The following is a 26,622-nucleotide window of genomic DNA, read 5'->3' as shown; positions in this document are numbered from 1 at the left end:
ATATGGAAAGCGACAAATCATTCGAACTCATTTATATTGTTTGGAACATTGTTGGAATGTGTTTGAATAATCTTGAATGGGTAAATGAATATGATAATGTTGATGTTAGTTTGACATTGTAAAGTTTGTATGAAAGTTGTCATCTTATGTAGAAAGAAGGTCATTGATGTTAGAACCTATTTCGTTGTGAACTTGACGTCGTTTGGTATTGTTGGCTTGTTGTTGTCGATGTTGTGAGCCGAGCTAAGCCTCGGGGGTGTTATATATATAGGGGAAGTGCTGCCGAAATTTCGGTAGACAAATATGAAGTTAAATAAAAGTCTTGCAATTCCTAATTGGTAACTTTGACCATTTGTAGATTTTGAGCGAAACGGGATTTGATTTTGCGCGAGCATAAGCCGCGAGAAAGGTATGTAAGGCTACCCTATTTCTTCTTTTGGCATGTCCTAGGAAGTCTAGGTCGATACTTGAGCCTCGGGGGCAATTCTGTTCATAGAAATCCGAAATTGAATTTGAGCACTATTCATTCAATCTAATTGAACTATAAATCTCACGTTTTGGTCGGAAGGAAATCAAACGTCCGAAACTTTTGTAAATGTGATCAAGTCAACTCGAAACTTCCTTGGATGACTCTATAGCCCTTAATGTCCATGATTCATGTCCGTCGCCTCGACTTGATCCGAGGTGGACCCACTACTCCCGAATCTTCCCCTATTGTTCTATTTGGCTTAATTCCGTACTATAATTAAAGGAAACTCTCGGCTATCGTTCCGATTCCTAAATGATAGAAGTATACCTGACATGACCCATTTCACGACATGATCGAGTAACGAAATAAGTATAAAGAATTTGTGTCGGAAAGAATGTTATGAGTCATATTGTCCCCAACTTTCGTGAAGCATGTTTTAAAGAAAATTTTGTAAGAATGATAACACGAATGATGGTTTCACCGAAGCTTGATATATCAAGATACGTACACATGATTTCGAAAGTTTATTTGATTTCATACATATGAAGTTGGCACGATACCTAAAGACCTATTTTATATATTCCTTAGTTGTTAATAAAGAAAACAAGTTATATAATTAATACCTTGATATGTAGTGGTGTGTGTGCGTATGAATCTAAGTTGTACTTAATTTGCTATATACGTCATCTGAAAGATATCTGATATGACTAATACTTCGGTTTTGCGAAGATTGACTTCCGAAACATTTATGGAGCGTTCCGTACTTCGAACGCTCGTATCTTTCGTATACTAGTTCCGATCGACCCAAAACTTGTTTCTGGACCTCCAGACATCGATATTGTGTTTGCATATAAGTATGTTTGTATCTCGGGTCTTGATTGGGTGCACGTGGTTTCGCACTACTCTGTTCGTGCAAGCGTTGATTTGGATTTCACTGAGCCCGGGCCAGGACATGTTCTCGTGCGTATTTCTCTGCATTATTCACCGCGTCCCTCTCACTTGCGGGCCGGGGCATGTTACGTATGATATGATGACATTATGATATGATGACGGGGTGGTGGCCAGGATGGCACATTCACCGCGTCCCGCAAAAGAGGCCCGGGGCACGTTACATGCATGCATGATACATGACATTGACATACATGAAATATGATTCACCGCGCCCCTCGCTGAGGGCCGGGGTACGTTACTTGCATATATGTTACATGACATTGGTATATTTGATATATGTTTCACCGCGTCCCTCATCAAGGGCCGGGGCACGATACATGAATATTTGATATATGATGTTAATATATATGATTCCATATACCGCGTCCCTCACAAAGGGACGGGGCATGTTATTTGACATATACATATAAAATATACGATCCTGTCATGCACACCCTGAGTTTGGTAGGTAAGCCTTTGGTACACAGGATGATTCACGAATTTATTGTATTTCTTCTGGCCTCCAACATCGACATATGAATATATAGATGACTTGTGTGTGGAAGGTAAGCGCTCTGGTATTTTGGATAGCGTACTTGTTTTGGTACCGTTGTTCGGGTCATGTTTCTATTTTCTGTATTCCATGCTTTACATACTCAGTACATATTCCGTACTGACCCTCTTTCTTCGGGGGTTGCGCTTCATGCCACGCAGGTACAGACGCTTATTGTGGTGGTCCGCCAGCCTAGGTACACAGTCGGCTTTTGGGAGTGCTCCTTTGTTCCGGAGCCCACCTTTTTGGTACAGATCCTTCAGTGGTACATATTATTGTGTTTATGATTATTCTGGGGTACGGCGGGGCCCTATCTCGCCATATAATTCTGTTGTCTGTATTAGGGGCCTGTAGACATGTATGTGGGTTACGGGTCATGTTTGCTCAGAAATGTGTACTTGGTTTCTGTTTGATTCTCCCCTGCACTATGCTAACATAATCGGGTCACGTGTATGTTATAAGTATCGGGTTAAAGGATATGTTTATAATTTGTACGCACGAGGTTCGAGGAAAAATAAATGTAAGTGTAAGCGTGATTCGGTTGGTAAGTTTGTACGGGTGCCCATATCGGGCACTAGTCACGGCCCACGGTGTTGGGTCGTGACAGAAGTGGTATCAGAGCGGTTTGTCCTCGGAATGTCTACAGGCCGTGTCTCGTAGAGTCTTGTTTATCGGTGTGTTGTGCACCACATCTATAAACAGGAGGCTACAAAACATTTAGAGTGTTACCTTTCTTTGGATCTTAGATCGTGCCATAGAGCTGTGCTATTAGGATGATTCTGTTCTGATCGGTTGTTGTGTTTTTCAGTGATGCCTCCGAAGAAGGCTACGGCTACCCAGAAGGGTAAAGCGATGGTCGGGGAAACCAGTCGGGCGCAGCATGCTACCCGGGCTCGAGTTTATGATTTGCCCGAGATTATGCCCCATTCAGAGGGGTCCGCTACACCACCGGTAGAGCCCGGAGCAGGTTCATCAGTAGCTCCAGGGGCTCGAGTACCCGCATCAAAGCCTCCAGCTCCTCAGCCAGGGGCGGAGGACAGGACACTGAGAGAGGCTGTGCAGTTATTGACTACTCTGGTAGAGGGGCAGGCCCGTAGACGCGGGCGGAGAGATGACGATGATGATGACAGGCATGATAGCCTGAAGGTGCGAGAGTTTCTACTATGCGGCCCCCCAGAGTTTTTCGGGTCTAAGCCCGAGGAGGACCCCCATGACTTTATTCGGGGGATGCGGCGCTCATTAGACTTAGTCAGGGCTTCAGAGACTGAGTCTGTTGAGTTGGCTTCGCATAGACTACGGGATGTTGCCGCTCACTGGTATGAGTCCTGGGAGCTATCCAGGGGTGAGCGTGCTTCCCCAGCTACCTGGGACGAGTTCGTGGCTGCTTTCACCCGCCACTTTTTGCCACCGGAGTTACGGCGGGTGCGGGTTGATCAATTTTTGCATCTGCAGCAGAGGGGTCGGAGTGTTCGTGAGTATAATTTGGAGTTTGATTCTCTGGCCCGGTATGCACCTACTATAGTAGGAGATATGACTGACCGGATGCACCGGTACGTGATGGGGTTAGACCACTATTTGATTGATGGCTGCATGGCGGTGGCATTACAGACAGACATGGATATCGCCCGGCTACAGGCCTATGCTCAGGGTATGGAGGACCGACACAGGGCTGATTATCCTAGTAGGGATCGAGACAGGAGGCCGCCCAAGAGGGCCAGGTCCATGGGATACTCTGGGGAGTCTCGAAGCGGACAGCCTCAACAGTATGTTAGGCAGTATTCCCAGCCAGCGCAAAGTGTGCCCCCACGGCCTACCGGTGAGAGATTTGATAGTGTCAGATAATCAGGAACTGGCCAGAGCTCTAGGGCTCCCGATTCGCAAGTAAGTGGCGGGCTCAGCCAGACTAGGTCACTTATGCCTCAGTGTCCCCAGTGTGGTAGGCGCCATTTGGGAGAGTGTCGTCGCGCCACCGGTGCTTGTTTTACTTGCGGCCGTCAAGGCCTTGTTATGAGAGAGTGCCCGTATAGGGGAAGTTCAGGTGGTTCAGCCCAGCCCACTGGGTCAGTTGCTGGCTCGTCTCTCCCTTCTGTAGCTATGCGCCCCACGGGGCAGGGTATGCCGACACCAGCAGGCCGCGGTAGAGGTCGTGGTGGAGCTCCCAGTTCCAGCGGTCCTTTGAACCGTTTGTATGCGTTGGCCAGCCGACAGGATCAGGAGGCGCCACCAGATGCAGTTACAGGTATATTATTAACTTTCTTCCGAAATGAATATGTATTGATATATATATTTTCCCCGATTGCTAGTAAAACTGGGATGAGACCCGAATCGATAAAACCGTCTCTGGTAGTCATATCTACAGATAAAAGTGAATGTTCAAAAATCAAATAAAAAAAAGGGGGGGGGGCTAACCCGGTAGTTTCATAATAATAAACGATCCTCTCCAGGTCGGAGTGGGACCCGCTACGAGAACCTTCCGGAAAGTGTAAGATACCGACCTGCCTTAAAGTACGTGACAAAGGTCGTGTGAGGTAGTCAACGCGATTATACTAGCGCTAATGCATCAAAATGCACGAAAGTTCCGGGGTTAAGCGTGCTAGGGGCGGAGCAATTTTGGGATGGGTGACCCCCTGGGAAGTACACCAAATTTTTCGTAAATGTAAATATAAAAGGCAGATGTGAAACCAGGGGTAACCTAAAGGAAATAAGAATGAACCAAATGGTTAGAAACCCTAGATAGATCGGGTAGACCAAAGCAGACTCGGTCGGTGAAGAAGAAGGAAACACAGTACAGTTCTGGAATTAGGGTAAGTTTGAGTAAACGTTTGGAAGCGTTTTGTGAGTAAATGGTAATAAATCTATAAGTATGCGTATAACGTTCCGTCTATGGCCGTACCGGTCGGCGGTAGGGCCCAACAGCCAGTGTAAAGACATATGAAATATATTAGCCGAACGAAAGTTAAGAGACAAGTAAAGGATAGGGTATAGATATTATGAAATGAACTGATACTAATCTCACTACAGTAAGGGTAGAAGATCCCAATGCGATGATACGTGGAAAGGAAGGAAAAGTAAATAAACGGAAGACAAGAAGGTAGCAATTGTAACGTTTGAGAATTTTTGAAAGAAAGAAAGGAACCTCCCCGAAGTATCATGAGACCCCTCAGGTCAGTTGAACATTCGAGGACGAATGTTTTAAAGGGGGGGAGGATGTTATATCCCGTAAGTTTGCGTAGTCGTAAAGATTTGAAATAAACTTGACTTGTGAGAAATGAGGCCATATCTTGGTTCTAGCCAATATGTGTGTGCAACTCATGGAAAATATTGGTGCGGGAGTATGGAGGATGGCCATGGGCCAATTTGGGATTTTGGAAATTTGTTTCGGGAATTACTAAACGAGATTTTTAACGAATTGGGCTCAACAAAAATAAAAGGAAATTGAGGCCCAACTCACTAAGGTGGCCGGCCATGGCCCAATGTAATGGCCCAAATCTTGAATTAAGAAGTCATGTGATTTACATGTGACAAAATATTAAAGGGGGCAATATTATATATATGCAAGCTTATCTTTAGAAGGTTCAAGAAAATCAATTAAAGCACAAAAATTGAAGAACCCCCATTGAAGGAGCTCTCGGCCGAGCATCAAGGGGAGGAGAAAAATAATTTTCCAAGCTTTGTTTCCAACTTGAAAATCCTGTTATTCTTGTATTCATGATGTATACAAGACGCTCTCCGACGTGATACAATTAGTTCGGCGTAAGAGCGACGTTTGCGGCAAGTCGGAACTTTAAGAAAAAGGTGAGATTTTCATGTTTTTATGTTATGAAATGGATATGTATGTGTTAGTGATTAGAGTTGCATGAAGATTTCGGAATTTGTGTTGTGTCGGGATGTAGCCGTGTAGGTGTGTGAAGTAGTGTTTGGCCGTGAGCCATGGATAGTGAAGGGGAGGCGAAATGAAGTTCATTTAGTTGAGTAGTTGCGTCGTTGTGGTATGTATGACGTAAATGAAAGTTTAACGAGTTGAATTGGCATTGAAATTGGTTGTATGTCATTATGGGAAATTATGCGATTTTATATAGTTTTTATATAATTGTGAAAGTAAGATCATAGGATGTAAATTGATGTTGTTGTTAGTGAATTTGGAAGGAAACGATGTGAGTTAGTATGTTCGTCGTGGTCGTAGACGCTTCGGATGGAATATGGAAAGCGAAAAATCATTCGAACTCATTTATATTGTTTGGAACACTGTTGGAATGTGTTTGAATAATCTTGAATGGGTAAATGAATATGATAATGTTGATGTTAGTTTGACATTGTAAAGTTTGTATGAAAGTTGTCATCTTATGTAGAAAGAAGGTCATTGATGTTAGAACCTATTTCGTTGTGAACTTGACGTCGTTTGGTATTGTTGGCTTGTTGTTGTCGATGTTGTGAGCCGAGCTAAGCCTCGGGGGTGTTATATATATAGGGGAAGTGCTGCCGAAATTTCGGTAGACAAATATGAAGTTAAATAAAAGTCTTGCAATTCCTAATTGGTAACTTTGACCATTTGTAGATTTTGAGCGAAACGGGATTTGATTTTGCGCGAGCATAAGCCGCGAGAAGGGTATGTAAGGCTACCCTATTTCTTCTTTTGGCATGTCCTAGGAAGTCTAGGTCGATACTTGAGCCTCGGGGGCAATTCTGTTCATAGAAATTCGAAATTGAATTTGAGCACTATTCATTCAATCTAATTGAACTATAAATCTCACGTTTTGGTCGGAAGGAAATCAAACGTCCGAAACTTTTGTAAATCTGATCAAGTCGACTCGAAACTTCCTTGGATGACTCTATAGCCCTTAATGTCCATGATTCATGTCCGTCGCCTCGACTTGATCCGAGGTGGACCCACTACTCCCGAATCTTCCCCTATTGTTCTATTTGGCTTAATTCCGTACTATAATTAAAGGAAACTCTCGGCTATCGTTCCGATTACTAAATGATAGAAGTATACCTGACATGACCCATTTCACGACATGATCGAGTAACGAAATAAGTATAAAGAATTTGTGTCGGAAAGAATGTTATGAGTCATATTGTCCCCAACTTTCGTGAAGCATGTTTTAAAGAAAATTTTGTAAGAATGATAACACGAATGATGGTTTCACCGAAGCTTGATATATCACGATACGTACACATGATTTCGAAAGTTTATTTGATTTCATACATATGAAGTTGGCACGATACCTAAAGACCTATTTGATATATTCCTTAGTTGTTAATAAAGAAAACAAGTGATATAATTAATACCTTGATATGTAGTGGTGTGTGTGCGTATGAATCTATGTTGTACTTAATTTGCTAAATACGTCATCCGAAAGATAGCTGATATGACTAATACTTCGGTTTTGCGAAGATTGACTTCCGAAACATTTATAGAGCGTTCCGTACTTCGAACGCTCGTATCTTTCGTATATTAGTTTCGATCGACCCGAAACTTGTTTCTGGACCTCCAGACATCGATATTGTGTTTGCATATAAGTATGTTTGTATCTCGGGTCTTGATTGAGTGCACGTGGTTTCGTACTACTCTGTTTGTGCAAGCGTTGATTTGGATTTCACTGAGCCCGGGCCAGGACATGTTCTCGTGCGTATTTCTCTGCATTATTCACCGCGTCCCTCTCACTTGCGGGCCGGGGCATGTTACGTATGATATGATGACGGGGTGGTGGCCAGGATGGCACATTCACCGCATCCCGTAAAAGAGGGCCGGGGCACGTTACATGCATGCATGATACATGACATTGACATACATGAAATATGATTCACCGCGCCCCTCGCTGAGGGTCGGGGTACGTTACTTGCATATATGTTACATGACATTGGTATGTTTGATATATGTTTCACCGCGTCCCTCATCAAGGGCCGGGGCACGTTACATGAATATTTGATATATGATGTTAATATATATGATTCCATATACCGCGTCCCTCACAAAGGGCCGGGGCATGTTATTGACATATACATATAAAATATACGATCCTGTCATGCACACCCTGAGTTTGGTAGGTAAGCCTTTGGTACACAGGATGATTCACGAATTTATTGTATTTCTTCTGGCCTCCGACATCGACATATGAATATATAGATGACTTGTGTGTGGAAGGTAAGCGCTCTGGTATTTTGGATGGCGTACTTGTTTTGGTATCGTTATTCGGGTCATGTTTCTATTTTCTGTATTCCATGCTTTACATACTCAGTACATATTCCGTACTGACCCCCTTTCTTCGGGGGTTGCGCTTCATGCCACGCAGGTACAGACGCTTATTGTGGTGGTCCGCCAGCCTAGGTACACAATCGGCTTTTGGGAGTGCTCCTTTGTTCCAGAGCCCACCTTTTTGGTACAGATCCTTCAGTGGTACATATTATTGTGTTTATGATTATTCTGGGGTACAGCGGGGCCCTGTCTCGCCATATAATTCTGTTGTCTGTATTAGGGGCCTGTAGACATGTATGTGGGTTACGGGTCATGTTTGCTCAGAAATGTGTACTTGGTTTCTGTTTGATTCTCCCCTGCACTATGCTAACATAATCGAGTCACGTGTATGTTATAAGTATCGGGTTAAAGGATATGTTTATAATTTGTACGCACGAGGTTCGAGGAAAAAAAATGTAAGTGTAAGCGTGATTCGGTTGGTAAGTTTGTACGGGTGCCCATATCGGGCACTAGTCACGGCCCACGGGGTTGGGTCGTGACAGTACCCAGACTTCTCTCGAGATCCTCGTAATGTTAGATTGGGTCTCTCAAATGATGGTTTCAACCCATTTAGAACCATGAGTATTTCTCATAGCTCGTGGCCTGTTATGTTGACGAACTATAATTTATCACCATGGATTTGCATGAAGCCGGAGTATATCATGTTGTCAATGATCATTCCAGGTCCATCATCTCCAGGAAATGATATAGATGTGTATCTACAACCACTAATTGCAGAATTGAAGGAACTATGGGAACCTGGGATAGAAACATATGATGCTGAAACCGACCAAACATTCCGAATGCGTGCAGCCTTATTGTGGACAGTTAGTGATTTTCCAGCATTAGCAATGCTTTCAGGATGGAGTACCAAGGGAAAATTGGCATGCCCTACTTGTATTTATTACACATGCTCTCAATATCTCAAACATATTCGTAAGATGTGTTACTTGGGTCATCGTAGATTTTTGCCTTCTGATCATCAATTGCGAAAAGATAAGAAGTCATTTGATGGTAAGGAGGAGCATAGACCTGCACCTACTCCTTTGTCGGGTATAAAAGTGCTTGAAGAGCTGCATGAATTCAACAATGTGTTTGGAAAGGGCAAAAAAAAAAGGCCTTGAGATAATAAGGGTCCGTGGAAAAAAAGATCTATTTTCTTTGAATTGCCATATTGGGCACATAACAAATTGAGGCACAATCTTGATGTGATGCACATAGAAAAGAATATATGTGACAGTTTTCTTGGGACTTTACTGGAGATAGATGGAAAGTCAAAGGATCATGTAAATTCTCGCTATGACTTACAAGAAATGGGGATACGAAAGGAGCTACAACCAATAGAGGATAATGATGGAAATGTAAGTTTGGCTCAAGCTTGTTTCTCCATGAAGCCCGAATAGAAAAGGTTGTTTTGCACCATCTTGAAAAATACCAAATTACCAAAAGGATGTGCTTTTAATATATCACATCGTGTGCAAGTGAAGGAGATGAAAATATCAGGGTACAAGAGTCATGATGCTCATTTTATAATGCATTACCTGCTCCAGGTTGCCGTTAGAAAAGTGCTGCCCAAGAATGTTTCATTAACCTTGATTAGATTGGGCAATTTATTTAGAGCCATATGTAGTAAGGTTATAAGAAGAAGAGATCTTGAGAAACTGGATTCTGAAATTGTTGAAATAATATGTGACCTCGAAAGGATTTTTCATCCAACATTTTTTGATATAATGCCACATTTACCTATTCATTTAGTGAATGAAATTAAGCTTGGGGGTACGACTCATCTTCGCTGGATGTATCCCAATGAGAGGCACCTTTGTAAGTTGAAGACGTTCGTTCGTAATCGATCTTGTGCAGAAGCATCAATAGCAGAGGGTTTTTTTGGCTGAAGAGTGCTTGACCTTTTGTTCAATATACCTACGCGATGGAGTGAAGACAAGATTCAGTGGGTACCAGACTGAGGATGATGAATGTGTTCAGAATTTGTCACCTATATTCCCTAAGATAGGTCATCCAATTGGAATTGAGCAGAAAAAGGATTCGACTTTTATGATGGATCCACAGTTACGTTATGAGGCCCATCGGTATGCTTTATTCAACACTGGAGATGAACAAGTTGAAAAGTTTATCGAGTAAGATCAAATACATAACAATTACTTATATTTTAAACTTCGTTCATTTCGTTATGATAACGTCTGTTAAGCTCAATTTATAAAGTCCTAAATATTAAATTTCAAATATTCATGATTGCAGGGAACATAAGAATTTGATGAGTAATCATACTAGATCAAACGCATGGGCAAGAGCAAGGAATCATAGTCGGGAATTTAGCAATTGGTTTGAACAGAAAGTTAAAAATGTTGAAGTACCCAATTATCTAATATGGCTGTCTAGAATGCCTTATGTGGTGGGCAAGAGATACACTGTGTCACGACCCGACTAGGGGCCGTGACGAGTACCCGATACTTGTACGGAGCACCCCTTATCTATCATTTTACCTTTACCTCTTAGCAAACCGCATGAACAGTACCATATTTGTTTTATTTTTTTTTTAACATTAACATTAGCAGCGTCATTATGAACATAGACTAGTAAACTTCGCTATCACTTTACATAGCAGCATTAAGATGCCAAAATACCACATATCTAATTGTACATAACTGACTGTGCATATCTGTCTACGAGCCTCTAGACATAGTACACTTATACATAGATAGGGCCGGGTACTGCTGTGCCCGAATATACATACGCAAAATAGTACCGCGGAAGTGGGGCTCCGGAACAACTGGAGCGCTGTCAAGTGCGGCTGATAGAGCTTCTAGGGTTCAAATCCACCTGTCTGCTGACCTGCGCGGCATGAAACGCAGCGTCCACAAGAAGGGACGTCAGTACGAATAATGTACTGAGTATGTAAGGCCTGAATGAAAACATAGTAACTGAATATAGAGTGTGAATAATAACAGAATAGACATACAGAGCTTGTCCTGGAGCAGAAGTAAGCTGTACATGTGTATGCCTTGTAGGCAGATACCATGCAAGCTTAGCCCCTTTTTCAGAACACGGTGTTCCTTATTTTCGTATACAGAAAACAGTACATTTCAGTAAACGGTATCTTTTCCTCACATTTACAGACGCCGAATACATCGGCTCTCCCACCCCCTCCCCAACGGTGTCCCAACATATCATATCATATATATCATACATCACATATACAGACGCCGCGTATGGCTCTCCCATATCCCGCGTCCGGGCATCCCGCGTCCGGGATGGAATCCAGCTGAATCAGGTGGTGATAAAACAGTTGCCCTTCCCCTTTCCCCATATACATATACATACCCATACACATATACATGTATCTTATAAATAGCATGCATGGAAGCCCAAAGAAAGTCACATATTCATCGGAGTGACGTAAGGTCGGTAACCTCCGATTACATTATGGAACAACCGTAGTCGCTTTGTCTCACCTTGAAGGGATGAGTATTATAAGGCGAGGCTACCAATGAAAAGTGTCATTATGAGAAAAACATCAAATAGGGTCATAAGGTATAGTTTCATTTACTTAGAACCTTTAGAGTAGTCATTACCTGTAATAGAATTAGGGTATCAAGATATAGTTTAACATTTTTATATTTTCCTTTTCATAGCAGAACATATCTACCGTAGGCATTTTTCTCATTTTGGACTACATCGTTATCCATATAAGATCATATTCATCATTTTAGTCATGAAATCATCTTTGTCATGCTTGTCATAGGCGTATTCTTTTTTTCTTGACATCATCGTTACCACGGTCATCATGGACATAATTCCATTAGAATGGTACAGTACTTGCCGTTTAATAATCGGAACAAGGGTCAAAAGTTCTCTTTTAGATTCAACTTCGAAACAAGTCAAACGAGTCAACAAAGGAAAACCGGGAAAAACTGGGCCCACCTCGGGTCAACTGAGGCGGCATGCCAAATTTGTGTACATTCCATTCTATGACGTCACTTATGAGGGTTTTAAGGTAGTCGGGTCCTATGTAGCAAGTTCTAGAGGCTTAGGAAGTTTTTCCAACTTTTTACACCATTTTTAGTTCAATTCTACTGAACGGGAAAGGGGAAACTTTAGGCGCGGATTCCGGGGGATAGGGTTGTCCCCGAGGCTCATATCCAACTTATTACGTCTAAGACATGCCATAGAAGGAAGGATGAAGCCTTACATACCTCTTGCCGCTCCGTATGCTATCCCGAATTCAAGTCGCAAATCCGCCAAAATCTACAAATTGGTCACATTTACCAACTTTGGTTAGAGCTTTTGGAATTGGAATCTTAAAGTAACATTTGTCTACCGAAATTTCGACAGCACTTCCCCTGTAAATACTCCATCCCACCAAGTTCAACTTGGCCAATTTCAATCAACAACAACCCTGGGAATTCAACCCGGCCAAAGTATCAACAACAATGCCAACAACAATACTAACAATTCAATCAATATACAATTTCCTTCAAGACCTTCCAACTTTCATAAAACAATACTAACCTTATAATATATATATCAACAACACCATACTAATATCATTGTCTTCTATACATGTAAGAACATAATATTCAATTTACATAAACTTCCACCAAAACCATAATTCACCCACAATGAATTTTTCACCTTCCAATTTCATTAATAACAATCATAATTTGCATCTTGCCACTTTCATTTCCATATTCACATAAACTACAATAAAGTCACATATTTTCCTATAACAACCTCACAACAAATTTTCCATAACAACAAGAACCATTTATCTTCCACATTACACTACAACTATACGGCCAACATCAAGCATACACACTACAACCTCTCCAAATTTATTCAACTTCCATTATTCCACATAGCATTCACAACACTAATAACCAAATACTAGATGAAACAATTGAAACATGATTCCTACACATACATACACATATTACACCTCACGGCCACATCCCATAATATTGTTCTTCATGAATTTCATCCACTTTTGTACACTACAACATGCATAAATATTCATAACATGTAAAAGAGCACAAGTCCTCACCTTTCGTTTCCTCCACTTCTTCGCTTGACTACAACTTGGCAACTTGTATGATTTTGAATTTTTCTTGCTTCAACAACAACTCCACTTTGTTAAGGACCCTCTACTTGGTAGAAAATGATTTTTGAAGGAATTTTAGTCAATTTTTTCTTGTGGAATTCCTCTTGGCCGAAATGGCCTCAAGGTTTTCTCCTTCTTTTTTTGTTCTTGCTTTTTCTTGAAAGTTCTAGAGAAATAATGAATAAGATGACTAATTAAGTCATCTTATGGACTTATAAATTTTGCTCATATGGGCTTTGGCCCATTTACTATAGATGGCCTAAATGGCCCCTTTTTCCTCCAAGCCCATATTATTATTATTATTTTGTGCTTTTCATGAAAATTTAATTTTTCCACATTCCAAATTTTCCCTTCGTCTCCCTCCACATTTCCACGAGTCATATTGCGAATTTCCTTTTATGCCCTTGACCTTTCTCATTATTTCCACTTTAATATTTTCATAACAACTTATATGCCCAGCAAAGTAAAAATATGGCCTTGATTACTGTCTTCCCGCGATTGTCTTGAATTATCCGATTGTACAAGAATGCGGGATATAACACACTGCATATTTCATTAATGGATACCGATTTCATACAAAAAGTCGGGACGCCCCACGAAAGACTCAAAATAGTGGAGTGACTCTAGCAGCAACAACAGATAGTTTTGCTAGTTCTAGGGACCAAAATCCCATAGATGGCGAGGTTATTTATTATGGAGTTATTCAAGATATCATTGAGATTGATTATTATGGCCATTTTAGTGTTGTACTGTTTAGATGTGATTGGTTTCATAATGAAGTAGATGAATATGGGTTAACTCGGGTATACTTCAATAAGTTATGCAGTAAAGATGATCCTTTTGTGTTGGCATCACAAGTTCATCAAGTTTTTTATGTGGCGGATCCAGTTGAGAAAGATGTTTATTATGCAAGGAATAAAGTCCCTGTTGATTTGTATGATCTAGAGAAAGAGGATTGTCCTAATATAGGAGACACATTTTGGAGGGAGCCTAATGATGACATTGGTCCATCAACTAGATTAGATGACGGTGACATTAGATGGTCAAGAGAAGATGTGCCCGCTGATGTCGTTGATATTCCATCTAATGCACAACATTCAGAAGATACAATTATGGAAACATCGGAAGAGGAGGATGAGTTCGATGATACTGATTGGGATTGGATGGAGGAAAATGATTAGACAATAAAGTTCTGAACTCCTTTTATATATGTTCATCATTGTTTTCATTTTTTATTTTGAGCGTCTAATAAGTGTCTTTTTTCATACATATTTTATGATCTTTTCTTGAATTTCTACAAGAATATCCCTTTTTAATGCAATAAAATCATGTTTCTTTTTGACTCTTAATTTTCCTATTTAGTGTGAACTTTTATCTATTTCTACTTAGATTAATGCTCTGCCTACATATAGTAGAACTCGAGTTCATAGTCCTAGTTTGTGTCACAATAGTACTAGATAATATAATCCCATTGCCATTCTGATTGATTTTATTTTCAGCACTGACATTCTACTAACCAATTTTGTATTTCATATTCTAAAACTTGCAGAGACTTGAGTAATCATGAATCAAGACGGGAGTTCAAGAAAAAGCAAGAGAGTTAAGAACTCAAACTTCATTCCACCTGGATCAGTTGTATCTTTGCTAAGCCAAAGGGTTTTGAATCATAGGCACAAGCCAAACTCAAAATACATTTCAGATGTTCATGTTACAAAGTCAAATGAAAAGCATTACAAGCACAAGCAGAACTCAAACTACATTCCAGCTGGATCTGAAGTGGAACAAGTGCGGCAAGTGTGTCCCGATTCTATCTGTCCTGCAGCACAAACAGTACATGAGCAAGTCTTGTTGGATTCCACCACTGCTGAATCAGGAGAAGCACAAGAACAAGTGCAACAAACCTCACAACTTTCCAGCATTCCTGCATTACAAGCAGTTAATGAACAAATCCAACAAGATCCATATGATTCTACTAATCTTGAAGCAAATGACCAATCTGGGGAAAGAGGCAAGATTTTACAGATTTAAACTACATGCACTTGAAATTAGAATTAGTCTTTAGCTTATAAAATCTGATAGTTGTTCGCTAACTTTGATTTTAGCAGTGTGATTGTTCCAAATTTTGTTTACTGGTGATTTTGCTGCTTACTTTTCAATTTTAAGCAGTTCCATCTCTACATTTCAGTAATACTTTCAAACTACGCCGCTGACATCGATTTTGATGGTAGAAAATGCTCGCTAACTTTGATTTTAGCAGTGTGATTACTGTTCAACTTTTTGACTGGAATTTTCCTTTGTTACTGTGGATTTTGTTGCTTATTTTTCAGTTTGAAGTAGTTTAATCTGTACATTTCGGGAATACTCTTGAACTACTTCGTTTTTTCTTAGTTTTCAGAGTTGAAGTGCTTTTAAGTTTGGATTTAATTGATTTTTCTAATTTTTGTGGAATTTCCTTTGTTACTGTCTTATTTTTCAGTTATAAGCAGTTCGATCTCTACATTTCGAGAATACTCTCAAACTACGCCGTTTTTCTCAGTTTTTTATAGTAGAAAATGTTGCTAACTTTAATTTTAGTAATTTTTTCAGTTTCAAACACTTCGATCTGTGTATTTTGAGAATTTCTTATGTGATAACTATGAGTGGGATTAAGTAAAGTTTCCTTTTGTTTTTCACAAGTTTGGTACTCATATATATATATATATATATATTTTTTTTTTTTCCAATTTTGAATCATCTTTAAGTTAAGTATTTCCACTGTTTTTTCCCTTTGTATGTTGAGATTGAGATGTGAAGTTGAACTGGCCGTTGAGTACTGAATGTTCTCGGCGTTTTGTGGCGATCTAAATTGTTTTTGTCTGTTATGTTAATTGGTTTATTGTTTATTGACTTTATTCTGTAACTTAGCATAGCTTACTGACATAGTGAAGACTAAGCACAATTTACTTTGGATGTTTATTTAGAGCTTGTATGATACTATTTCTTTTCATGATCGCCCTCAATGTTCGTTTTCATTTCTTTCCACTGTTACATGATCCTGGAAGCTGCAAAATTTTCTTTTTTAGTTTTCTCCTTTACCCAATCCTGTTAATAAAAGGTAATTACACTTAGAAAAGGGACCAGAAATGCATTAGGATGGTCAGGCAGCAGGTTTTGTAAATGTTTAATCATTTCTTCGAAGCCTCTTTTTTCCTTTATTTGTCAGTCTAAGAATATCAGGCAGAATAGATAATGCTATCATCTTTTTTCTTGACTTGGCTGGCCTTAGTGTGTTTGACAGATTCGTTTTTTTTTTCTTGTCTTTGTTATTAAAGTGCTACTGAAACTTCTCCAAGTTATATAAACTGCAGACACTGCTTTTGGCTGCTGCCCTTCATATTTCAATATAGCTAGGAACATACTTTTCTGCATTTCAGTTGTCTGGCATCTTTCCTTTGGAGCATTTTGGTCTTTTATTTAAAACCATATTATCTGTTAAATCTATTATCCACTGACAGGGGACTCATCTTAGAATTAATTTTTATCTTACTAAAAACAGTTCATGAGCAAGCAGGCTCATGTTCTAAAATTACCAAATTTTAAATAGGTCTGGACCAATTTTCTGCATGACTATAAACTGTTTTTTGTTCATATTATTACAGGCCCTTCCACTCAGAAAAGAAAAAGAGGTGGAACACAAATGCAAAGTGTACATGGACGGAGTGAGCGCAAACTGATCGTGCTAAATGAGTTGCACCAACCCATTGGTCCTACTGAAGCAATTGTTAAAGAGTTGGGTAGCTTCCTCGGCACATTGGCAAGGAATGGGACCTTTTGTCCTCTTAATGTGTTTAAATGGAAGAAATTGAAGACACATGATGATATGTGGAACTATACCTTGGTTTGAATTTCTCAATGTTCCATTTTTTACTTGAAAGTATTTCAGATTTTTTGCACTAACCCAATTGCATCAAATTGTAGGAGAAATATGACATTCCTAAAGTAGCGAAAGAATGGACTTTGCGAACAATTCAACTTGCTTGGAGAAAGTATAAGAATGGGTTGAAGAAGAAACACTACTATCGCTACGCCAATGACGAACTTCGAATGGCAAAAAGGCCTAAAGAAGTTTCAGAATCTCAATTTAAGGCTCTCCTCGAATATTGGAACTCCGATACGGCTCAAGTAAGATATAAATCATAGACAACTTTGTTTTCTTTAAATTAGTGCCTTATTCAAAAGCAAAAGATATCTGATTTTTTTTTTGTATCAAATTCCCAAAGTTAGCACTAACTCATATCCTAGCTCAGTACCAACACTAATCAATACTGTATTAGTCCATTTCCAAAAAGAATAGGATATGATGCACCATGTCTAATATGAACAAACTTGTACCAAATCCTTGCTCAAATGATCAGTGGTACAAATATATTTCAAACTTCCTGATTTTCTGATGTTTTTAACCTTCCATGCTAGAACCAAGCCTGTAAAAAAGAAACCAGTGTTAGTGAAAAAAATTATCAACATAGCCTCTTCCTATAGGATTTGAGTATGATGATGAAGTCTTCTTTTCAACCCATCACCAAAAACCAACTTCAAAACCAGCACCAACTTGTTTTCCTTCTCCACATATCACATTTTCTCAACAAAACACTGGTGCAAATTCCAGTACTTATGCATATCACAGTAGCTGAAAATCCCTTATCATCTGCTATATACATTCAATGGTACAAATAACATGTCTTCCCAATAACTAGCAACCAGCAGCATCCTTCAGATATCTGATTTATGCCCTTCTTCTATATATTTTTTGGCTTCTATTATTTCACTAACTCATATTTTTGTAGGACATGTCCAGAAAAAATATAGAGAATCGAAAAAAGTTGAGGTATCCACACACTGTTGGCAAAACAAGTTTTGCTATAATCCGTGAGGTTTGGTGTTTTCTTGTATTGTTCATTTACTATGAACTTGTTGACTTTACTTGGGAAGATTTTTATGATATCTTTTATCTAACTAGAAAAAAAAGAAGGAAAATCCTGAAGCTTTGTCAAGTAAGGAGTTTTTTGTGGCTACTAGAAGAAGGAAACCAGGCCGAGTATACAAGGACTCATATGAAGATACGACTAGCAAAATAGTACGAAATTTTCTATTTAAAGGTTTATCGATATCATTTGCTTGTTCTTAAATATTGGATTAGTTTCATTTACTTGAGCTCCCTTCTCTTCAATCTGATTTGTAGGCTGAAATGGAGAGAATAGAAACTCAAGAAAGTGAAGATGGCAGTCAATCAGTTGATGCATATGTATCAGTAATGGGACCTGATCATCCAGGTCGAGTAAGATTGTATGGACGTGGGGTTACCAAGACTCTCTTGAAACAGAAAGCAGCGGATTCTGGACCTTCTTCAAATGTTACTGATGATATGGAGAAAAAAATGGAGGAGATAGAAGAGAGGATGCAACAAAGAATGCAGGAAAAATTCAACGCTCAAAAGGATACCATGGAAAAAGATATTACAATGAAATTCATTGCAAAAATTCAGCAGCTAAATCCAGAATTCCAACTTGATCCTAATATGTTAAGGTTCAGTGTTCGTTCGCCAGGAGAAGCTTCTTCTGCACCTGGTAACAATCAAGGTCAAATTTATTCTGATCTGTTTCATCTTCTCATCCTTCTTATTCTCTATGTTAAATATCTCTCTTTCTTGCCTAAACTTAGTCAAATCTTATGCCTGCTTGTTTTTTTAATTTTCTTATGCTAGCTGATTTTTTCTTGCTGACATTACTGAAAAGTAGACTTCTTCCTGAAAAGAAAAAGGAATCAAAGTTTGCTTGCATGCTTATTTCTATTTCTGTATATATCTTTTACTGGTCACATTTTTCTTGTTCAATTCATGAGTTTGTATGTGTTTGGATTGTTGAAAGGAAAACTGAAAAAGGGTAACAAATGCCTTGTGATTTCATTCCAGTCTTGTAGCGAAATAATTTATCATGTGATGTTGTTTCTGTCTAGGCTTAGCATTCTTAGTTATGCTCTAATTATCCGAATGAATTGCACAAAGAATGTCTATAGCTGCAGGAGTTAGATACTTAAAGTTTTTGATATATTTTTCTCTAGCTATGTGGTAAGAGGGTGGAGGAGGGAGCAACATATTGTTTCTTCTTTTCGAATTTTGAATGTAGACTCTACTGGTCTCTTTTGGTTGTAACTATTACATCAGCAATTTCTCTACTTAGTCTTGCTCCAAGAGTGCGGAAACTAGATGTATATTGGCGAACCTTTAAAGCTGAGTGTAACCTAGATTAAAATTGCAAACACTTTGAATTGAAAATTGGTACTAACTTCTCGTTCAAAGATAATGTTGGACTACCGAGTTCTGATTAAAAGAGGCGTCATTATCCATTTTATTCTATTCTCTTGTGGTGAGTTGGGATTAAATCATATATCATATTTAGGGTCCTGGAGTTTTATACCTTCCTATAAACCAATACAAACTTAGTTGCAAGTAATATTCGTACAAGTCTTCCCAGCTTTCTATTTCCTTTATCATGGTCTCTGATAATTGATAATTGTCTCATTAGTTCTGCTTAGTTGTGGTCTTTTGCCACTGATGTTTGATGTTTCTCCAACACATCTACATTTACTATTGGTTGGTTGACCTCTTTCTTGTAGCATGATATGATATGAGGGAATTCCATATCCAGTCAAGGGTAGTTCTCCTCAACGAGTTACACAGCTTCTTCTGTTCCATTGATTGGTCTTATTTGTCTATTTGAAGCTAACTTGCATTATCTTTTCCTTATTTGAAGGAAATAGACATCTTGGTGTCATCATATAGTTAACACTACAAAATGTTTTAAATGCTGACATTGCTTGCTCCATTTTATCAAAGTCACTAAGGTCTTGGGTTCAAAATCCCACCTTCCCATACAAAACATTTAAAACCTGGGGCTTAAGGGAAAACAAAAAGGAAAAAAATAATAGATCTTTTATCTTTGTAGTTTAAAATTGGTATCTGCTTATAATAAGTTTTATCTTTGTATTATGTGCGCGTGCATTTGAAGGGAAGTGACATTATTTATTCTCTTTTGTAGGTGTCGAAAATGAAGAAAGGGAAGGAGACAGTGAAGACATTGATCTTACTTGAGAAGATCTTTTATGAAGATTTCTACATGTTCTAAGAATCATTTTGCTATCGAACATTTTGAAACTTATCCTAAATCTTGAAATGTAAAACTTAATTATGCATTTTGGGTTGAACATTTTGCTTTTACGGGTATATATGTTGGATATTTTGGATTATGAAAAATTGTGTTTTCAGGTTTATGTAATTTGTAATGTATTTTATTTATTTATATGTATATATATATATATATATATATATATATATATATATATCAATTTATAACCAGGGCTACTATTTCAGATAAACCATTGCAATAGGCTGTTCCAAATAATTGCACTGGATTTTTGTACAAACAAAAAACCCGTTGCAATAGACAAATACCGTTGCAATAAAGTAAAAGGCTGTTGCAATAACCTCTACGAAACCGTTGCAATAGCCTTAAAAGGTCGTTGCTTAAGGTCTATGGGGACGGTTGGACACCGTTCCATATAAACACAAAAACTTGTTGCATCAGAAAGAGGGACAACCGTTGCTGTAGATAAGGCTATAGCAACGGGTTTCGCCAACCGTTGCAAAAACCGTTGCCATAGATATATGGGCACGCGAGCAGATGGAACGCACGTTAAACCGTTGCTATAGATATATAGCAACAGTGCTCCCGTCTATAGCAACGGTTTTCTCGGCGTTGCCATAAGCCTATTTTCCAGTAGTGGTACATGGGCCGACGAGGCCAACAAAATGATATACAAAATATAGGCCGACGAGGCCAAACATAACTAACCACATACACATGACTACGAGCCTCTAAGAGTATAGCATATCACATGAGCGGGACAGGACCCCACTATGCCTATAACTATGTACACAAAAGAATAAGTACCCAAAAGGTATGGCTCCGAATGAGATGGAGCTCTGCTATGCAATCTCTGAATAAGCAACTATGAGTCCAGTCTGTCTCCCTGTACACCTGCAGGCATGACGCAACATCCACAAACAAAAGGACGTCTGTACAAAGAATGTACTGAGTATGTAAAGCATGATCAACATCAATATAGAAGCATAATAGACAACTTAGGCAGTAACATAGGAGGAGAGACAACAATATCATCATCATGGCACTTACTTGCTTCCCATAGGGGCATTCCGTTTCTATTGCGTATCCGTATACATACATCCACATCCGTACTTAATTACTCTCATAATCATTTACATCTCATATACATAACGTACTCACATATATACATACATATACATAACTTGCCCGACCATGAAGGTTCGGTGTTTCATACATACTTGGCAGACCAAGGCTCAAGGTCATACATACCTGGCCCTACCAAGGCATCAGGGTTATCCGTACCATCTGCAGAGGTGTGCGCGCGTTATATAATCATATACATACTTTATACATATTCATATACATATATTCTACCCGACGTTATAAGCTCGGGGGTTTCATTATAGCCCTTCATGGGCACACATACATATAATAGCCCATAGGCACCTTTAGCATCATTATTACTATCATTATCATTATCGTTACGTTTACATTATAGGCCTACTCGTCATGTGATGAGTGTAGTACAATCGTAGCACATATCAAGGATCGTGAGCTTATGAGCTCGGAATATCAACCATGTGAAGACAACATACTCATATAGATGAATTAGGAATTTGGCCAAGAATCATGCCTTATGAAAGAAGGGTTAGCCTTACATACCTTCTCGTCGGACTATTCTACACTTGCACGTTCCCTTCCAATGTTAGCGTTTCTACCTTCATTAATATCATAACAATGGCCATTAGTCATCCACATTATCCACATTGTCTAGGTTTTTCAATTTGTTTCTAATTTACCCATATTCAAGGTCATAACACCCAACTTTGTCCATTCGCCTAAAGTGTCTAGTTCATGATCTTAATACCATTTATAACACATTCATATCACGACATAACAACATTCATGATTCAACTCAAACTATTCCTCAAAATGTCACTATTCATCATTCATGACCCATTTTACCATATTTTCTACAATCCATGTATTTTAACTCTCCAATACCTTAAACATCATGTAAATATCATGAATCTTACCTTAGAAGTGGTAGAAACTAGCCTTAGTTGATAATACTCCTCCTTGAGCAAAACCCTAGTTTTCCTCCATTTGGCTTTCTTGACTTTAGATGATCTTTGATGGGTTCTTACTCTTGATTCCCTTATTTGATGTTGTTGATGGTTAATAATCCTTGAAATCTTGTATAATAAATGTAGAGAGAGGTTTTAGAGAGAGGAAAGAAATGTGGAAATGATTTTGTGAACTTGGTCCCTTATTTAATGACATACAGCTGATCTGTCGGGACCCATTATACGGAACATTATACGATCCGTATAACATTATACGGTCCGTATAATCGTCCGTGAAATGGGGCTGCCTTGTACCCCTTCACTGGGACCATTTTACGGTCTCGTTATACGGTCCGTATAACTGACCGTATAATCCCACCAGCTAGCAACCTTCTCTGTGATGGTTTTACGATCCATTATATGGTCCGTATAACATTATACGGTCCGTATAATGAGCCGTATAAACCATCAGTCCACTGAACTTATTCTCGTCACTTTGTTTGATCTCTGATCCTTATGGAACCTTCTTAACACTTGTTCAACACTTCATTATCGATCTAAGGGACATTATAACTCTTCTCCAAGGCATCATTAAGTCCTTGCTAACTCGTTGCTCGTAATTCCTTATTGATACTTATCAAATGCTTTCGCCTTCTCTTGGCAATCCTCATCCCTCATCTCTAACATCTTTAAAATCTCAACTAGGGTCATCAAATGTCATTCCTCACTAGTTCGTTCACTTGCGTACCAACGGAAAATTTCCGAGGTGTAACACTCTTCTTGTTGAATTAGAGAAATCCCATATACATGTTATTGATGAATTGAATTTTCAGTCTTGATATGACTTGTGACATGGTGACTTGTGTTCCCTAATATTGATTTATTGATTATTCCTCATTCCTTGTTGATTGTGGAATGGCAATACATTGTGATGAGAAAGGTATTATAAATATACAAAGGCACATTTGACAGGGGTGAGGATGTGGCCTAATTATGGGCTCGTGATCTGAGGTCAGTTCCGAAGCGAGTGGTACATGGACACCATGGGTCCCCTACAAGTCATGGCTAATGGGTCAAACACTACCATTTAGCATATGTGTACGAAATGTGACAGAGTTGAGATAATTTGTGATTTACGATTGTGTTTGGTGAATACATGGCTTGAGTTACTCTTATTGATTGCTTCTTGTGTGGATTTTACCTTATCCCTGCATTGGTTGATATTTTGGTGTTGGATGATTTCTGATGATAGTTTATGAAGTTATGTGCTGTTGTGCCTATCTGCCTATTTTATTGATTTTTATTTGTGATTGTATGCATGATACTAATCTTAGTCAGCCTATGATACCTACCAGTACATAGTATTTGTACTGACACTACCGTGCTGCATTCTTTTTAGTGCAGATTGTGATCCAGAGACATCTACGAGACCTCATATTTAGGGTGAGGCCAGTTTTGCGCTAGATTTGAGGGTGAGCTCTTATCCATGCCAGGCCTCCTGAAGATCTTTCCTATTTTTGATGTCTATTTTATTTCAGACAGTTATGTTTTTTTTAGGCAGTTATTCATTCTTTAGACAATTATGTTTTAGAGTCTTCGTACGATGAATTTCAGATTTTGGAGTTGCAATAGTTAGAATTCCGTAGATTTTATTTATTTATTAAATGACTAGACATTTGGAGATTTTTATATATGTTGTATCCTTGAATGATTTAAAATTGGCTAAGTAATGTGGTAATCATTTGGATGGTTTGTTAAGTAGATAATTCGCCAACTTGGTGATTTGTGTGTGTGCCACTCACGGCTGTTTGGGTCGTGACAACCATCTTCTCGAAAGTTGCAGTTGGTAGAGACTTAGTGAAGAAATCAACTATATTATCACCTAAACGAATCTGTTGTACGTTGATATCACCATTATTTTGGAGACTGTGTGTGAAGAACAACTTTAGTGATATTTGATTTTTCCTTCTATGAATCCTCTCTTTAGTTTGGCTATGTATGTTGCTGCATCTTCAGCCTTTGGATAGAGTTACATCAACATATAATATTGTTGAAATCACTCCAAGTGTATTCCTGACTTGCTTTATAAATAGATGTTATCTTTATATGATTTTACTGTCATGTGGAACAACATCGTATGACTGTAATCCCTCATAGTCATAGAAAAATATATAAATACATCAATTGCATAAAGATATGGCACTTCAGAACCAAAGAATTCTGCAAGCTTCTTATTTCAACTTCTTTCAGCAAATAATCTATTGCTTTTGGACACTCTTCAAGAGTTCGAATAATATTCAAGTAATCAATTTACACTCATAAAAACATAAGGATAGTTGATTCAGGTCTACCCTTAGCCAATGAATATTCATTATGATAAAATCGCATTCACCTTGCTTGCTTTAACTCATATAAGAATTATGAACAGATTTTTAGAATATGTAAATGCTTCAGGCATTTATAATTCTTCATGAATTTTCATATAAATTTAGTCAAGTGACAATATCCAATAATATTTAAATGCGTTATTGTTACATCCCGTATTTTTGAACGTCGGATTAATTGTAAGTTGAGGTGGGGCCCACACGTCAAGATTTTTTTTTGGGACATGTGACAAATTATATGAATCACATATGTGAAGTTAAACACAACTAAAGAAGGACCCTTGGGCCAAATCAAAGTGGAAGTCCTCCAAACGAATAATTTTAAGAAAACGTTTTCGGGTGACCTGACTTTGGGGGGAACAAATGGTATTATAAGTTTCGAATTTGGAAAATACCAAGAAATAGGAGTTGTAGATAATTGAATTAGCTTTCCATCCATAGGTCGTGGCTTCCAAGGTGACGTCGATACAAGGAGATATGAACGTTTTAAGGTCGAACGGTCAGTGGGCTAGGCCCAACTCGGGACCAACCGAGTTGGCCCAAAAAAATGAAAAGAAAAATTTGGGCCCAACTCAAAGGGGTGGCCGGCCAACAATGGCCCAAACCCATGGTCCTAATTAAATTTTCCATGTGCTAATAATATATAGTAGTCATTATCCTATAGAGGGTTCAAGAAAACAACATAAGGAGAAGACAAGAACAACAACTCAAGCCAATTTCGGGTTTGGCCATAGAAAAATCAACTCCCAAAATCTTGCCTCTAAAATTATTTTCTTGTTGAATTCCTACTAATTCAAGGTCCCTCTACAACTTGGTGTAGTTGTTTTGGAAGAAGGAGCACTTGGTTCCTCAATTTGATCATATATTCAAGTGAAGAAGATTAGGAAAAAGGGTAAGAATTCATCCCTTTTATTTGTGTTATGAAGTCTTGTTTGCGTTGTAGTATGTGGGAATGAGTTGATTGTATGGAAAAATGGAAGATTTCAAAGTGGGTATGAAATATAGTGTATGTAGCCGTGTGTGTATATTGTTGTATATATGATATGAGTTGAATTTTATGTTGTATTCTAGTTGTGGTTATGATGGAAATTATATTGGGAATGAAAGTTGAATGAATTTTGGTTGAAGTTGGAATGTAGAAGATTATGTCACCTTAGAATAATTTTGTGATATTATGGAAATGAAGTTGTTAAGATGTAAATTATGATTATGGTTGATGAAATTGGAAGATGGAAATATGTTATGAATATGTAGGTTGAAGATTTGAAGTTTTGGGTGAATTATGTTTTGGTGGAAAGTTTGTATATCTTGTGAATATTTCGTAGAAATGATATGAAATATTTCCAAATTATATTGTGATGATCTAGATTAATGATGAATGTGAAACCATTGAGATTAGTTTGGAAATTGAAGTTGAAATGAAGGTTATGACATTATGTTGAAAAGATAGCTAGTTAAGTTATATTGTGGTTATAGTGATTGTTGTTGTTGTTGATGTTGTTGGGTTGTTGTTGATTGTTTTGGCCGAGTTAAATTCTCGGAGATGCTATGTGTATAGGGGAGATGCTGCCCAAATTTTTGTAGAAAAGTGTTGACTTGAGATTTAAGCCTAAAGCCTTATGGTTAACATTTGGTAAATGTGACCATTTGCAGATTTTGGACGAAACGGGAAGTGAACTTGGAAAGGCGTAAAGTACGTAAAAGGTATG

General features: G+C 38.5%; 2 protein-coding genes across 2 annotated transcripts; both read left to right on the top strand.

Moving 5' to 3' along the window:
• The first annotated feature begins 13,886 nt into the window (after positions 1-13,886).
• On the top strand, positions 13,887-15,921 carry LOC132622638 (uncharacterized). Its single transcript, XM_060337282.1, has 2 exons — positions 13,887-14,492; positions 14,853-15,921. The coding sequence occupies exon 2, from the start codon at positions 14,867-14,869 to the stop codon at positions 15,329-15,331; it is 465 nt and encodes a 154-aa protein (XP_060193265.1). The 5' UTR covers positions 13,887-14,492; positions 14,853-14,866; the 3' UTR covers positions 15,332-15,921.
• Positions 15,922-16,938: 1,017 nt separating this feature from the next.
• On the top strand, positions 16,939-20,548 carry LOC132624251 (uncharacterized). The gene is made up of 6 exons (XM_060339055.1): positions 16,939-17,180; positions 17,261-17,464; positions 18,127-18,213; positions 18,300-18,416; positions 18,522-18,918; positions 20,377-20,548. The coding sequence occupies exons 1-6, from the start codon at positions 16,980-16,982 to the stop codon at positions 20,427-20,429; spliced, it is 1,059 nt and encodes a 352-aa protein (XP_060195038.1). The 5' UTR covers positions 16,939-16,979; the 3' UTR covers positions 20,430-20,548.
• Positions 20,549-26,622: the final 6,074 nt, after the last annotated feature.

Source organism: Lycium barbarum, chromosome 12 (assembly GCF_019175385.1).
Source record: "Lycium barbarum isolate Lr01 chromosome 12, ASM1917538v2, whole genome shotgun sequence".
NCBI lineage: Eukaryota > Viridiplantae > Streptophyta > Magnoliopsida > Solanales > Solanaceae > Lycium > Lycium barbarum.
This window is presented reverse-complemented; position numbering and strand designations above follow the sequence as displayed.

Coding starts and splice junctions, on each gene's coding strand:
- LOC132624251 (XM_060339055.1), top strand. CDS start 16,980: ATGCAAAGTGTACATGGACGGAGTGAGCGCAAACTGATCGTGCTAAAT. Junction 18,214..18,299: donor GTTTTGCTATAATCCGTGAG/GTTTGGTGTTTT, acceptor TTATCTAACTAG/AAAAAAAAGAAGGAAAATCC. Junction 18,417..18,521: donor AAGATACGACTAGCAAAATA/GTACGAAATTTT, acceptor TCTGATTTGTAG/GCTGAAATGGAGAGAATAGA.
- LOC132622638 (XM_060337282.1), top strand. CDS start 14,867: ATGAATCAAGACGGGAGTTCAAGAAAAAGCAAGAGAGTTAAGAACTCA.